The following is a 17703-nucleotide window of genomic DNA, read 5'->3' on the forward strand; positions in this document are numbered from 1 at the left end:
CCCCACATCTCCCAACATGGATTTGGCACAGTGCTTCCAGTACTTCTGACCAAGTGGTTATGAAAAAAAATAACATAAAATAATCTAACATTATAATCACAGGTGTTGCTATAAGGAAGGCCAAAAAACCCCACAACTCCCATTGCAACAAGCCCAACTGCGTAGGTGGGTAAAATTCTTCCCCAGCCCCATCAATCACAGAGACTAAGCCAAGTGCATAGTAATGTGAAATACCATACACTTTGGGACAGCAATGGCTGGCTCCCTATATAGGGCTCCTTTATATGCCCCAGAAATGGAGTAGAGAGAGAACTCTCCCTCCTAGGTCCACCCCTGGAAGCTTTGCCCCTGAAAACCAACCAGCACTGCTGATTGGCTTTAGGTTACTCTCAGACTGCTGCACAACAGTCTGGGGCTGTGAGCCTCACTACAGGACAGAACATAGGGCTGCTCTCCTCCCCTCACACCCTATGCAGGGTGCAAATGGGGCACCCAAGGAACAGAGGTCCAGGCTTCACACAAAATTTTGCACTAGAAAAAGCACAAGTATATATGTTTTCTGGCAAGCGGAAAACATTTTGCCATGTGGGCTTTCGCATCTTATCTCCCCTCTTAAAAGCTTAAAATAATGTTCCTAGTCTCCACGATGCGACTGATTTATGAGGGAGCTTAAACAGCCACTGCATTGATGCTTCTCTGGTATTCAGATGTCTTTGTGAGGCTGAGGTCTCTGGGAACATGTACAGCTTTACACCACTAACTTTAAGGATCTGGCTTGGGGAGTGATGAGGAGTCTTACCTGGTGGCTCTATGTGTACTAGCAGTAGACCACAGAATGGAGGAGGAGGTTTAAGGTGGTGTTAACCACCTCCCCTCCATAGCTGAGGCCTGAGGGCAGGCAGGTTTGGCACAGTGGGACCCTAAGATCCTGACAATGATTGTCCATATGCTGTGGAGATCTGACTTAACTTAAGATTTAATAATAAAAAAGGTTAGATTGTTTATGTATATACAACACTGTAGACATAAGCAAGAAATTAAGGGCTTGTTCACACATAAATGTGCATCACTTAAATATTCATCTCTTGGTTACTCATTTACCCAACACTCGATGTTGCCCCATTCAGTGTGTGGACTTTTTCCATTGAAACGTATTGTGTTTGAGATGACATCAAGTTTTATGGAAGTTCTGACAGGGCTGATTAATCTGTAATGGCATATTTGTACATATAAACCATCAACAAGGCATGGACACGGTTTGAACTTGTTCTTATGCACATGTGTCCTGTCTCCCAAGGATTTCCTTCCCACATCAGATAATACAAATTTACTCTATGTGTTTTGTTTATTACATTAATGTCTGAATCAGTGTGCCCACCCCTGTACATGGACACTTCATGCACGCAAAAGTCAAAGTCAACTTTTACCAACAACTTTAATTACTGGGATTTAAAAATGAACACAGTCTGTGTGATTTTTAAAATATACCTGCATATAATAATTGATACAAAAACTAATTGAATTCTACAAAAAGTAAAGATTTTGACCTGCCAAAGAAAATGACCATTGTTCATATAGGGTAGCCATCATCACTGATGATACCTGCCCGGTATGCCACCCAATTCCAGCCCAGCAAATGTAATGTATTTGGCATTGCAAGTGGCAGATAATGTAAGTTATGGATTTGGTGGTTGGCACAAGGGAAAATATGCTTTAAGTTACTAAGAATCTTGAATCTCAGTTAAAAGAAAGGAAAGTATCTGCATCCATTTCTCAACTCCATAAACCTTTCACTAATCATATTCCCCCGTATACCAGACTTGATTTTATTGCCACTGATTGATTTTGCAACTCTTTCTGGAAGTGAATTGCCAGTTTCTCAAGAGCAATTGTATTTTTCACTGAAGGCTATCGTCTTCATCAGGAAAGCCGCTCTTGGCTGGAAATGTCTATCATACATTTGTCATAATAATATCTAGCATTTATATAGCACCTTTGAGTAAGTACTTCATGTAATTACCTTCTTGAAACTCTTCAACAACCCTATAAGATAAGTCACTCTTATTATCCCCACAGTGCAAATATGGGACTGAGTTTGAGAGTGGGGGTGGAGGGACTTACTGTGTTCATGGCAAAGGTCAGATTCATACCAGACTTCCCAATTCATTGTATAGTCTCTTTCTTAGCAACTATGCTACACAAGATCTCATTTGTCTTTGATCTCTGTCACTATGTACTCTATGCCATAGACCTTTCAGAAGATTATTTTATACAATACATTTACAGTTGTTATTTATGCAAAATAAATAAATAAAATTGCTTTGTGAATTTCACAAATATGCCAAATGGTGCAATTGTATATGCTAACTGAGTCATAAAATATGCATTTTAAGTTGTTAAAGCAGTAAAGTAAGTCTCAGTTTGACGAGAATGGTAATACTGCATATGTTTCAGTTTTCCCCCCACCCCAATTTCTGGGTTTCCTCTGGGGAAAAAACAGGAAAAATGGTTTTCCCCATGGCTTCAAAATTTCTGGAAAATTTACATCTCTAGGTGGCCAAAGACAATAAGGTTGCAATAGTCAAGGATCAAGACGAGAGCATGAAGCAATTTTAGCTGAAAGGATGGATGGATTTGTGCAGTGTTGCTATGGGGAGAAATGACACAACTTGGCAACAGATTTAAATTTGGGGAGCAGAGTAGAGGGAGGAATCAAGGCTGTGTACCTAATCAACAGATTAAGATGATCCTTCCCCACCCTATCCAAGTCTATTGGCTGAAAAGCATGCTATTTCCGTGAGGGATAACAATGCTAAGTGGAAATTGCCATTGGGGCATGATTACTTGGATAAATTCTTATTAGTGAATCATTTGTTATAGAACCAAAAAGAGAATTTGGTAATCTGACCTAGGCTAAATATTTGGGCATCAAAGGCTTTATCCCGTTTGTAAAACCATCACCTAGATAAGACTAGTGTGTAAAATATCAAAACGGTTCTCACATAGCTGTTCAGGCCTTTTTATAATATTTTAAGAATTTTCACTGTTGCTGTTACAAAAAGAATCTTACAATGATAACTTCCTCCTTTTAAACTAAGGTAAGGGGAGACATGATAGAGGTGTACAAAATTATGCATGGTGTGGAGAATGTGGATTAGGAGACATTTTTCTCCCTCTCTCATGGTCCTAGAACCCATGAAGCTCATTGGTGAGAGATTCAGGACTGATAAAAGGAAGTACTTCTTCACACAACGCATAATTAAACTGTGGAACTCTTCCTCAGAATTAGAACTGCTTTGGGGCTCTCTGGGCTCCAGTCCAACCCTGACAATTGCTCTCGTGTCCTGCTTGTGGTTTCCCAGTCGACAGCAGGTTGGCCACTGTGTGAACAGAATGCTGGACTAGATGGACCCTTGGTCTGATCCAGCAGGGCTCTTCTTATGTTCTTAAATTTTTACTTCTTTAAAATTGCGGGGGTGGAGGAGACTGTCATGAAATAGTCTGATGACTTGGAAACAAAGAACACTTCCTTCTGTGCAATGCTAATGATAAACACTATACAGTACTAGGTAACAGTGATTGTGAAGTTTGTACTTCAGTATCAAATGACCTCTTATCAGTGTGTAAGTTAGTTACTCTCAAGTTACTTACAGATAATTTTTGTGTAACTTTCAGGCGTCTTGTGGGCACTCAAGAGAAACGGCTTGTATTCATCTGGTCTGAAGGTGCTTTAGAATTTATTGATGCTACAGATGTTCTTCAGCCATTCACTGAGTATGAATACCACATCAGGGCTCAGAATTCCAAGGGTTCTGTGGATAGTCTGTGGTCTTCAACACAAACTCAGGAAGCTCCACCTCAGGGCATGAAAGCTCCTTGGGCCCAAGCTGTAAGTGCTTACTCAGTGCTTCTGAATTGGACCAGCCCTACTTCTCCTAATGGTGCTATTTCTCAATATCGTGTCGTCTATCAAGAGAGGCAGAGTGACCCAACGTTTAACACTCCAGCTGTTACTGCACTAACTGTACCAGTAAGTGTTAGATAATCAACCAATATTTGCAAGCTTGTTCTGACTGGTGTAAGGAATCAGTTTTTGAAATGCATGGTTTCTCTTTCTGACCCCAGTTATGGTTTAAAAATACATACTACGGCCGTCAGCTTTTTAAAGAAATCTTGGCTGTTTAATTGTATGAGTTTTAGTTAATTGATCAATTAAATGCATACATGAGTAAAAAAAAAAAAATCATTCTGAAGCCAAAAGCATACTTTCTTTGTTTTTAGCAGACACACATGGTTGTTGTAGCAGGCATAATCTTAAAAGATGGGAGAATGCCTCTTTTAAGATGGTGCTTTCCACCCAGTTTCCTGCAACTGATAAGCCCTATTCAGGTGTTATTACCTGAACCCATAAAGCAGGCGTGGGGAACCTGTGGCCCTCCAACATGTTGGACTCCAACTTTCCTCAGCCCAAGGAAGGGATCTATGAGAATTTCATTTTTTCTCGCAAAAACATGTGAGCATGCCCCATTCAAAGCTCCGTGAGCGTGAGCACGTGTCTATCTAAAACATTTGCTCATTGTTGAACACATGCTCACGTTTGTCTCATTCCTTATTCCCAGTTTGATTGGTGCAAATGTCCTCAATAGACTGAATCAGCCCTGCTTTAGTCTGCGAAGAAAATTTGTGCAAATTAGGGGAGATTTATGCATATCTCCCATTCAATCACAGCTCGATTTGCTCAAATTTCCCATTTGCAAAAAGCAACCAGTGACTGCAAATGCGAACAGGAATTGGGCACAAGATGAGCAGGGAGATGATGTTTGGAGAATCCTAGCTATCTTGAATATCAGTCATTCATCAATCCCTAGCCCCAGCTACCATGTGCCAATGGTCAAGGATGATGGGAGTTGTAGTCCAACAACATCTGAAGGCCACAGATTTTCCATACCTGCCATACAGGGAAAAGAGGGCTGCACATGCTAGCCCAGCCCCCAGAATCTACATCTGTGCCAGCCCCACCCCAAGTTTCCCACACTGAGCAGGAAGACCTGAAAGGGAATGTTAAGCATGTTTGGCTGAAAACATCAAGAATCCTCCCTGAGATCAAGAACTAGCAGTGCCAGGTTCCCAATCGCAGAGAGAATTCCAATCACATTCAACTGAACACACAAAGAATCTGCTTCAGACCTTTTTGCTCAACATATGAAGGTTGGGATGGAGCCAGCATATGTGAGGATGTTGAAGGTGGGAAGTGTGGCCAGCCCTGCTCCTTCCTCCCTATTCAGCTAATAAAGCCTGAACTGGGCTATAGTTTTCTAAGTACTTTTATTAAAAATTAAATCTACTGCTGGTTAATTGGAAGCAATTAAGTCTATCAAAATGTTTTAATCAATTGATCTAACCAATTAATAGATTAAATGTTGGAAGTTCTAAAATATATACATTGTGAATTGCCTAATTGCTCATGTACGCTTATAATGGATGATTCATAGAATCATAGAATAGTAGGGTTGGAAGGGGCCTACAAGATCATCGAGTCCAACTCCCTGCTCAATGCAGGAATCCAAGTCAGAGCATCCCTGACAGATGGCTGTCCAGCCTCATCTTGAATGCCTCCAGTGTGGGAGAGCCCACCACCTCCCTAGGGAATTGGTTCCATTGTCGTATTGCTCTAACAGTCAGGACGTTTTTCCTGATGTTCAGCTGGAATCTGGCTTCCTGGAACTTGAGCCCATTATTCCGTGTCTTGCATTCTGGGATGATCGAGAAGAGATCCTGGCCTTCCTCTCTGTGACAACCTTTCAGGTACTTGAAGAGCACTATCATATCTCCTCTCAGTCTTCTCTTCTCAAGGCTAAACATGACCAGTTCTTTCAGCCTCTCTTCACAGGGCTTTGTTTCCAGTCCTCTGATCATCCTTGTTGCCCTCCTCTGAACCCTCTCTAGCTTACCTGCATCCTTCTTAAAGTGTGGTGCCCAGAACTGGACACAGTTCAGATGAGGCCTAACCAGTGCAGAGTAGAGGGGAACTAGTACTTCCCGGTATTTGGAAGCTATGCTTCTATTAATGCAGCCCAAAATAGCATTTGCCTTCTTTGCAGCCACATCACATTGTTGGCTCATATTCAGTTTATGAGCTTAGGGATGTCAGAGAATTCCGCCATGGACTGAAATGGGATTGAATTCCCTTTAGTCCATGCCACGGAATCCTCTGAGGAATGGCACCACAAGGTCCTACGGAGCCAGCAGTCATGCGGCTTTGTTTTCATCGTCCGCTAAGAGTTGCAGAATTTTCGTAAATAAAAATGCAGTGTAGTGTGTTCCGATAATAAATACGTAAGTTTTTTTAAAAAATCAATTGTGCTCACCGCCTTGTTTGTGGGTGTTCTTTTTAAATTGAAATCCTCCGTCTCTGTTTACTTTCAGCCAAAACACTTCCTCCTCCTAGGGGCTTCCCAAAATAAGGCTGTCCTAGGTGTGCCTGAGCGATGCACTTTGTTTAAAGCAACACTGTTTTAGAGAAAGAAAAAACCTTTTAAAACGACCATGCCGGTCCTGGAGCCCTGCATGAGGTATATTATTCTCCCTGTTAAGCTTTATATTTCCACATCCAGCATTGGTGTTGACATTGTGAGGCTAAAATGGAGAGGAGAACCAACTCTGTGCATGTCTACTCAGAAGTAAGTCTTATTGAGTTCAATGCGACTTACTCCTACACATATCAGCACTCCACTTGCCCCCAGCTCAGCTTTGTATTTCCACATCCAGCTCATGATCAAACCTCCTGTTAGTTATCTCACTGGGTGACTTTGGGCTGGCCTCTATCCACTACACCATACTTCTGTTATGAAACTCATGAAAGAGAGACAGTATAATGGAAAGTTCTTTCTGAAGCAGTCACACTTGTACAAATGCAGCATGAAGGGAAAGATGAGCAAGCTTCTCTTTGTTTGAAGAAAAAGCATACTCTGCACATGCTCAGGGAATGGACACAATGAGGAATAAACATACCAGGGAAACAGCTGGATTGAGAGAGAATCTCCCCACACACACATACACACACACATAATAGTGTACTGTGGATCCACGTGATAGTTGTTTCATCTAGCCCACTTTGAGCTAGTTTGCTCATCAGGATATCATGGGGCACTTTGTCAAAAGCTTTGCTGAAGTCGAGGTATATTATGGCCACAGCATTCCCACAGTCCACAAGGGAGTTTACCTGATTAAAAAATGAGATCAGTTTCATCTGGCAGGATTTGTTCTTGATAAATCCATGTTGGCTTTGAGTAATCACTGCATTGTTTTTAAGGTGCTTACAGACTGATTGCTTTATCATCTGCTCCAGAATTTTCCCAGGGATCCCTGGTTAGTACTAGGATGGGAGACCGCCTGGGAATCAGGCTTCCTGCATTGAGCAGGGGGTTGGACTTGATGGTCTTGTAGGCCCCTTCCAACCCTATGATTATTCTATGATGTCAGACTGACTGGTCTGTCGTTCCCAAGTTCCTCCTTTTTACCCTTTTTGAAGATAGGGACATTAACCCTCCTCCAGTCATCTGGCACTTCACCCGTCCTCCATGAGGGAAAGTTAGTTAACCATCTGCATGTGAACTACAGATCAGCTCAATCCCAAGTGTGTTTACCCAGAAGTACGTTCCATTCAGCATAATAGAATTTATGTCCTCGTAAATACATTTAAACTTCAAAAGTCTAAAATTAAATGAGATCATAGCAAAATCGGATATTTTTCACCCCTGAAATATTTTTTCTTTCTTTCCACATTTGAAGTGCATGCTGGTTGAAGCATGATAGCAAAATTAACATTAGCTGACGCCTATGATTTATGTTTAGTAATTAGGGAGATTTGCCTCATAACTCTCCAGAATCAGAAATAAATCAAGTACCGGAAAAAGGGGCGGGGGGAGACGCTTTTACCAAGACTAACACCTGGCTGTCATATATTGTAGCTTAAAAATAATTTTAAAAAGTAATCTGGAATTAGATTGATACTATTACCATATGTTGGAAATGGCAAAACTGAGGATAAGGTACAGTGGTGTGACTTTATTGTTAATTTGCTATTCTAACAATGATAATGTCATCAAAGATGGCATTAGAGTGGTGTTGTGTTGAAAACGTGAATAGTGAAATGGTGTCCTGGATACAGGCCACAATATTTTCTGAAGGTGGGTTTCTAGGTAAGGCACACAGCAGGTCCTACTAGGGAGTAATCTGTCTGTTACTGCTGCATCTTAATTTAAAGTGGTGGCATGAAAAGTGCCAGCATTCTGAAAACTACCCCTGGGATCAACTAGCCTAGTATTGCCCAGCACACAATAATAAGAAAACTTCTATTCTAATATAATCTAATACTTATTTATTTATTTATTGTTGCATTTCTATACCACCCCATAGCCGAAGCTCTCTGGTCTTTAGTCTTTAGCCTTAAAGAGCCACAATATACATTGTAATATTATACATATGATCTAAATATCATATATATTAAAATTATCTGAATTTCATATTCTTGTGAGCATTTTTTTAAACTTTTATCATGAGAGAAGTATTAGAGGCAAGAGGTTGTCAAGAGCGACAAGCATCTTATGCATGTCTATTCAGAAGTAAGTCCCACTTCTTCAATGGAGCCTTCTCCTTAGTAAGTGTGTTTAGGATTGTAACCTGAATCTATCTTTCAAATCTTTGAAATGTTGACAAGTATGTACAATTCTTTAGCTGTTTAATAAGCAAAGAAATGCCAGGATTGCATGTATCTCTGATTCCCTCGATGCCTTCTCTACTTCATAGTATATGTGCACATGAAATATCTAAAATTTCCCCATAATTATTTGCACCAAAGGAAGTGTATTGTTTCCCACCAAATCTCAGAAGCAATCTAATGCTGTCTTGCAACACTTTAAGCATCTTTTCTATAAGGTTAAATGATGGCTGGAATCAACAAATGTTCAGTTTCTAGTTTTTTTCAAAATCATTTTCAAGTACTGTTCAGCATGTTGCTGAGCTTCAGAATTAATCTCTCCAGTCATGCATTGAACTGTCTTCCACACCATGCCAACAACAACAGAAAATATCCAAGATGGTTGCATTGAGGGCAATAAAATGCACCAAAATGGCTTTTTAAATAATGTTGCCACAGTATGTTTCTTTAGCATCAACATTTTAACACCTTTTAAATTAGTATTTTCTTGGCACAGGAGAAACATCACCCTAGAAAACCTGAACTGGAAAAACATCAGAAATATACGCATATAGACAGAATATGGTTAACATAGCACTGGTGTATTTTTCTGTATGTTCTATGTTTATTTTAAATTTCTTTAATTTTTAATTACGAAACATATGTTAGTTGTTAACATTTGCCTTTTCAGGGCAAGATCTCTCCATGATTTTGTTTCCATTTACGCAAGGTTTAAATTAATTTATATTAAAGGAGTTCGTTATTGCCCCAAGTGTAATGTTGCGTACATTGGATGACGCTTTGTTTAGAGATAGGATGTGCTGATTTAGCACATATAATCCATACACCCATGCTGCTACTCAACTTGTTTGCACAGCAGATGGGAATAATCGGTACTTCCTGCAGAGTCCATGCTACAATGTCATTATAGAGATTGTGTCAGGAATGTATGAACCCTGTCTCAAAAATGTTACCAGTCATATCAGAACGCTTTTAACTTTCTTGAAATTCTTCAGAGGTTTTGCTCTAGCAAGTACTTCCAAATCTATTTTAATTTTTGCTTTGGGCAAAATTCAGTGCTAACGTAGGTTGACATCAGATGTTGTCCATAGCACAATTAGCAAAAGTTCTAATTATATCAACCCTTTTTGAGCTTCCTTCAGAATTCCTGAGACAAGCCTCCAAAATCACATTAAATTTTGTTGTTTTAGATGAAATTTTATTTCCGTTTTAATTAGTGACCTAACTAGTACTGAGTCTATATATGAACAATGTCGAGTGTATGTGTTTAGTTCCACAAGAGGCTGAAATGTAGACATCTTGTTTTGTGGAAATCTCTGTACTCTGTGGAAATACATTTGGCCTGTGAAATTGCTGACACACCCTTAGCTGCACATTTGTGAATGAGGCATTTTAATTAAAATCTAATTTTATTGAAGGAGCTAGCATCCCAATGATTAAACTTATGCCCCTTTAAAATACAGCTTACGAGGGTAGTAGGCTAAATCATTTGGGGCGCAATCCTATCTAGATAGGCGGCCGCCTCCAAACTCGGAGGCGACTGCCTATCCAAAGCAAGGCAGGAGAAGCACCAGGGGGATCATTCCCTCCATGACTCTCCTGCCCTGCTTTTTCTGCTAGTCAGCCGTTTTTGGCTGTCTAGGCGTGGGGGGGGGGCGAGCAGGAGAAGCGGTTGCTGTACGACACATAGGATATGTCGTACAGGCAGATTCTCTCTCCCTGCCCTGGAACACCCCCAACCTGCCCCTTTTCAGCTGCTCCGCGCTCCTCTTCCAAGCGCGGAGGATGGGGCTTCTCCGCACTGCCTCTGAGGCAACGCAGATGTGGGGGGAGATCAGTTTTGCAAGAACTGACCTCGAAGCATGGGCTCTGAGGTTGGTTTCCGGAAAACAGCATATCCTATGGCCATCTAGCCACTGTCTAGCGGCCATAGGATTGCTCCCTCCATCTCCAAAAGCATCTCAACTGAAGCTCTCTCATGGGTTACACCATTCGTTATTCTCTTGTACAAGCTTCCATGCTAAAGACTTAAAGTATGGAGCGAGCATTGAGTTCTGTCCTTTATTAAATCGGTTAAATTATATTCTTACCTTACTTCAAGATTCTGGGTGGGGTGGGGTAGGGGAAGAGAAGGGTTTATTTATTTATTGCATTTATATCCTGCCTTTTTTTCTTCTTGCAAGGAACCCAAGGAGGCTTACATTATCCTCCTCCTCTCCATTTTCTCCTCACAACAACCCTGTGAGGTAGATTTGGCTGAGAATCTGTGAATGGCCCAAAGTCACATAGTGACCTTCCATGGCCAAGTGGGGACTAGAACGCAGATCTCCCAGCTCAACACTGTCACCATTACACCACACTGGCTCTGTGTTACAAAAAACCTGTGGTCACCAGGGATGTTGTTTTACCCTCTACTTCTACTAGGGATGTGTTGGAGAAATCTGCAACAGATTCGGAATGTAGCAGATTTCAGTGAATCCAACCTGCAGATTCTGCAGTGGACCAACCTTTTCCAAGTCGCATGGATATCCTCAGACTTGCAGACTGGTTTTTTTTTTTTTACTTTTTGTGGGAGTTGCAGAAGGGTGTTCTTGTGCTAATGCACGTTTGTACTAATGCACACTTGGAAATGAACAAAATTTTCATACAAAAAATCTGATTCCATCAATGAATGAATGATGAAATGAAAGACACCTGACAATCTGTGAAACACAGATGAAACAGATTTACAAAATCTATTGCAGCCCTAGTTTGTATTCAATTATATGCCCATAAACTCTAGAGAAGCCTATACATTACAATACCAAAATAGTAACAGCTTTGAAACAGGCAAGCAACGTATAAAGTGTGGCACAGTTGTATAATCAAATGCAGCAAATCTTTGCAGGATAACAGCTTTTTCTGCAGTGATCATTGTGCAGAGCAGGCAGGCTGGGATATAGCAAATCAAAGAATAAGGTGAGGTATTCAACAAGAATCTATTTTCCTCCTTGCTGTCTCAAAAGTTCTTGTAAACCTTTTAAGTTTCCTGGCACATTCATACAACTCTGTTGTGCCCAATACAGTTTGGTCTCCAAAGTATGGGTTCCCAAGTAGAATGGAGTAAGGTTTCTATGTGAAGAGATAAGAAACCATTGTAACTGACCCAACATCTGAAACAGTCCTCCCGTCCCTTTACCACCTGATCATTTAGACAATATTTGCTCACTAGTAAGTACTTTGGGGCCACTTCATGGATCACTGCCTTGTTGTGGCGAAGAGGTTTGCGTAACTCAGTGAAGCCATAAGCTATGCCATGCAGGGCCACCCAAGACGGACAGGTCATGGCGGACAGTTCTGACAAAATGTGGTCCACTGGAGAAGGAAATGGCAACCCACTCCAGTATTCCAGCCAAGAAAACTCCATGGAACGTATCACAAGGCTAAAAGATATGACACCGGAAGATGAGCCCCTCAGGTTGGAAGGTGTCCAATATACTACTGGGGAAGAGCAGAGGGTATTTCCAAGTAGCGCCAGAAAGAGTGAAGCAGCTGGGCCAAAGCCAAAAGGACACTCAGCTGTGGATGTGTCTGGTGGTGAAAAGAAAATCCGATGCTGTAAAGAACAATATTGTTTAGGAACCTGGAATGTCAGATCAATGAATCAAGGTAAGCTGGAGGTGGTCAAACATGAGATGGCAAGATTGAACATCGACATCTTGGGAATCAGCGAACTAAAATGGACAAGCATGGGCGAATTTAATTCAGGTGACCATTATATCTACTACTGTGGGCAAGAATCCCTTAGACAAAATGGAGTAGCACTCAAAGTCAATAAAAGGGTGGGAAAAGCAGTACTGGGGTACAATCTCAAAAACGATAGAATGATCTCAGTACAAATCCAAGGCAAACCATTCAACCTCACAGTAATTCAAGTCTATGCCCCAACCACTGAGGCCGAAGAAGCTGAGGTTGATCGGTTCTATGAAGACCTACAACACCTTCTAGAACTAACACCAAAAAAAGATGTCCTTTTCATCATAGGGGATTGGAATGCTAAAGCAGGAAGTCAAGAAATCACCGGGATAACAGGCAAGCATGGCCTTGATGTACAAAATGAAGCATGACAAAGGCTAATAGAGTTTTGCCAAGAGAACATGCTGATCATAGCAAACACACTTTCCCAACAGCACAAGAGACAACTCTACACATGGACATCACCAGATGGTCAATATCGAAATCAGATTGATTATGTACTTTGCAGCCAAAGATGGAGAAGCTCTATACAGTCAGTAAAAACAAGACCTGGAGCTGACTGTGGCTCAGATCATGAGCTTCTTGGTGCCAAATTTCGGCTTAAATTGAAGAACGTAGGGAAAACCACTAAACCAGTCAGGTATGACCTAAATCATATCCCTGATGAATATACAGTGGAGGTGAGGAATAGATTTCAGGCATTAGACCTGATAGACAGAGTGCTTGAGGAACTATGGACGGAGGTCCGTAACCTTGTTCAGGAGGCAGCAACGAAATCCAACGAAATCCCAAAGAAAAAGAAATGCAAGAAAGCCAAGTGGCTGTCTGATGAGGCTTTACAAGTAGCTGAGGAAAGAAGGGAAGCTAAAAGCAAAGGAGAAAGGAGAAGATATATCCAACTGAATGCAGAGTTCCAGAGAATAGCAAGGAGAGACAAGAAGGCCTTCTTAAATGAACAATGCAAAGAAATCGAGGAAAACAATAGAATGGGAAAGACTAGAGATCTTTTCAAGAAAATCGGAGATCTCAAGGGAAAGTTTTGTGCAAAGACGGGCATGATAAAGGACAAAGAAGGCAGGGACCTAACAGAAGCAGATGAGATTAAGAAGAGGTGGAAAGAATACACAGAAGAACTATACAGGAAAGATCTTAATGTCCCTGATAGCCATGATAGTGCAGTCACTGAACTTGAGCTGGACATCCTAGAGAGTGAAGTCGAGTGGGCCTTAGGAAGCATTACTAGCAACAAAGCTAGCGGAGATGACAGTATTCCAGCTGAGCTATTTAAAAACCTAAAAGATGATGCTGTTAAAGTGCTGCACTCAATAAGCCAACAAATTTGGAACACCCACTCAACAGTGGCCACAAGACTGGAAAAGGTCAGTTTACATTCCAATTCCAAAGAAGGGCAATGCCAAAGAATGTGCAAACTACCATACAATTGTGCTCATTTCACATGCCAGCAAGGTTATGCTCAAAATCCTACAAGCTAGGCTTCAGCAGTATGTGAACTGAGAACTACCGGAAGTACAAGCTGGGTTCCGAAGAGGCAGAGAAACTAGAGATCAAATCGCCAACATTCGCTGGATCATGGAGAAAGCAAGAGAATTCCAGAAAAACGTCTATTTCTGCTCATTGACTATGCTAAAGCCTTTGATTGTGTGGATCACAACAAATTGTGGCAAATTCTTAAAGTGATGGGAGTACCAGACCACCTTACCTGTCTCCTGAGAAACCTGTACGAGGGTCGAGAAGCAACAGTAAGAACCGGACATGGAACAACTGATTGGTTCAAAATTGGGAAAGGAGTACGACAAGGCTGCTATTGTCGCCCTGCTTATTTAACTTATATGCAGAGTACATCATGAGAAACGCTGGGTTGGATGAATCACAGGTTGGAATTAAGATTGCCGGAGAATTATCAACAGCCTCAGATACGCAGACGATAGCACCCTAATGGCAGAAAGCGAAGAGGATCTAAAGAGCCTCTTGTTGAGGGTGAAAGTGGAGAGTGCAAAAGCTGGTTTGAAACTCAACATTAAGAAAACTAAGGTCATGGCATCTGGCCCCATCACTTCCTGGCATATAGAAGGGGAAGAAATGGAAGCAGTGACAGATTTTATTTTCTTGGGCTCCAAGCTCACCGCAGATGGTGACTGTAGCCATGAAATTAAAAGACGCTTGCTCCTTGGGAGCAAACCTAGACAGCATAGTAAAAAGCAGAGACATCACCTTGCCGACAAAGGTCCACATAATCAAAGCTATGGTTTTCCCAGTAGTAACATATGGCTGTGAGAGCTGGACTATAAGGAAGGCTGAGACCCGAAGAATTGATGCTTTCGAATTGTGGTGCTGGAGAAGACTCTTACGAGTCCCCTGGACTGCAAGGAGGTCAAATCAGTCCATCCTAAAAGAAATCAACCCTGACTGCTCATTGGAAGGACAGATACTGACGCTGAAGCTCAAATATTTTGGCCACCAAATGCGAAGAGAAAAGTCACTGGAAAAGACCCTGATGCTGGAAGGGGATGGCAGAGGATGAGATGACTAGATAGCATCACCGATGCAATGAATATGAACTTGAGCACACTCTGGGAGAGAGTGGAGGACAGGAAGGCCTGGTGTGCTATGGTTCATGGGGTCACGAACAGTCAGACATGACTTAACGACTGAACAACAAAGTACTTTGGGGAGAGGGTTCTAGTCCTTCCCTCTACTGTTATCGAAGTCCTTTGGGACCCTAACGCCTCCCACTGCCTTGCTTCATTCGATATTCTTTTCTACTCTCCGCTCACCATTCTATCCCATTCACCCACTCATACATGCATACATAATGGACCAACCTGTCTGCATTTTTTTTAGGATAAGCTGCTTAAGAGACAGTTTTGGCTTGAACGTAGCACAATCCTATGCAGGTTTATTTGGAAGTAAGTCCCAGGTTACATCAAGGAACTTCTTAACTAGAGATGTAAGAACTCACCCTAGCTCAGTTTCTCCGGGCACTCACTGAAGCAGCGTGCCTGCTCGCACACCCCCGGACCCGTGCTCGGGCCACCCACGAGCTCAGTGAGTTCCCTGGGCTCACCACGATCCCATTTGGTGAGCATCGGCCATTTTCGCACCTTTGCTTTGTACATAAAACAGGAAGTTAAAAATGCACATATTTAAATATGTGCAGTTTGGAGCTGGGAAAGCTAAATAAGCACAATATTAGAAGTATCCCTCTAATATTGCACTTATTTAGCTTTCCCAGCTCCATTCTGCACATATTTAAATATGCACATTTTTTAACTTCCTGTTTTACGTAGAAATCAAAGGTGCGAAAATGGCGGGCACTCACCAAACGGGATCGCGGTGAGTCCTGGAGACCGCAAGTGGGAACAAGCGGGGGCGAACAAGGAGTGTCTCGGCGAACACGGTCCAGGAGTGGTGAGCAGGGGGAGCCTGACGAAATCCCGGACCCAGTCGGGTGCCTGCGACATCCGTAATCTCACCCCATTCCAACCTCCCAGACCACTATGATCTTCAGGGGAGGCCCTGTTGCCCATGCCACAGCCTATGGATTTCTGTTTGGCAACAATGGGCTTTTTCTTCAGTGGCTCCCACCCTGAGGAATGAATGAGCTTCCTTCTGAGGTATGTCAGGCCTCAATACTGCCGTGTTTTAGGCATTTACTGAAAATGTATATGTTTGCTTTGGCTTTCCCCAGCCATGAACTATCTTTGTACCAACCTCCTATATGTGTGTGTGTGTGTGTCTTTTGTAAACTGCTTTGGGATTTATTTCAAATGTGAAGCAGTATATTCATAATAATAACAATAATAATAATATTCAGTGTGGCTTACTCCTTAGTAAGTGTGCCTAAGAACTGCATCCAGTGAAAGGTAAATTATTAATTATTTATTATTATTTCTTCGTCTTCCTCTTCTTCACTTATACAGCCTAAAATTAAAAGATAAGACAGTCCTTGCCTGCAAGCTCATAATTTAACAGACACAATGCAAAAGGAAAAAGGAATGCAAAGGAAAGTGGTAAGTAACAAGGTGCAGGTACCACACACATTAGCCATTTAGGGCGCAATCCTATGCATGTTTAGACAGAGAAAAAGCCTACAACTCCAAGGGCTTATTGGGGCATGCTGGGAGTTGTAGGACTTTTTCCTGTCTAAACATGCATAGGATTGTGCCTTAGATATTTGCTGTTATATAGCAGTGCTATTACAAATAAGATAACATGGAATATTAAATAATACACATTGCTCAGTAACCTTCTCCACTGCCCATATTTTCAGATACTGTGGAACACATTTTCATTTCTCAGAAACCTATAGAAATGTTTTTTAAAAGCAAGTAAAATATTCTGTTTGAGAGTTGCATATGCCACTTAATTCAGGCTATGTGCCACTTAGCAAAGACCAAAGCGGCAAGTGGCAATGAGGGGGCAAATGTTAATTGAACTGCTGTGCTGCTGTAAGCATGGAGAATAGCCACCAGCAGAAACAAGATGGCTGCCCCAGACATGCCCTATTAGAGCTAGAAGATCACATCCTAAGGTCTGCAAGGGCTTATGGGTTATAAGGAAATCATACACAGATGACTAATTTTTTTATGGTTCACAGCCAAGCAAAGTGAAATTCAGCAGCTGTTCAGGACAAGTGACCACTCTAACGGCTGCAATATAACCCACTAAATAGAGAGGGAATTGCATGAGAGCAAGAGGTTAGCTGTGATTATTGGCAGGTGAGTGCTTTATTGAAGTTGAAAGACCATTAACATTGATGGAGTAATTATTTCAACTTGAAAGTAATTACCTTGATGGGTGATAACTTCTCCAGTGTTCCCAGATTGGATTGGGCCAAACAATTGTGAACTCCTGAAGCCTAAAAAAATATTACAACAATACTGCAATGTTTAAATTGCTGAAATCACTGTTAGAGTATTTTAATTATGCCTAACAGTGGAGAGATTTTTTTAACTTACAGCAACCAGTGAACTCTCAAGTAGAGAGAGACATTTGCTTTCCAATCCAAATGAAATGACCCACACCCGACACATGCTCAAAGTATTCATGTTATTTGAATTCAGCTTTTAAGATGCAAGGCTCACTTTCTGAATGGAATCGCTTCGCCGACCCTGGCTTTACTGTATCTTTGAAGAGAGGAGGCACCAGTACAAAACATAACATTGTTAATCTGTGAATCATAAGAGCTTGATAGAGGTATGTTAAAGAAGTATACCTTGTAATCAAAG

General features: G+C 41.5%; 1 protein-coding gene across 1 annotated transcript in view; it reads left to right on the plus strand.

Moving 5' to 3' along the window:
• The window catches only part of USH2A (usherin), an 809138-nt gene that overhangs the window by 692307 nt on the left and 99128 nt on the right, over positions 1-17703 (plus strand). Inside the window, exon 61 of the mRNA XM_084828794.1 lies at positions 3676-4030. Coding sequence (XP_084684920.1) covers positions 3676-4030 — 355 coding nt within the window. The remainder of the gene's footprint in view (positions 1-3675; positions 4031-17703) is intronic.

This window comes from Heloderma suspectum, chromosome 1, assembly GCF_057233095.1.
Source record: "Heloderma suspectum isolate Gila_16-S chromosome 1, 16-S_ref, whole genome shotgun sequence".
Taxonomy (NCBI): Eukaryota; Metazoa; Chordata; class Lepidosauria; order Squamata; family Helodermatidae; genus Heloderma; species Heloderma suspectum.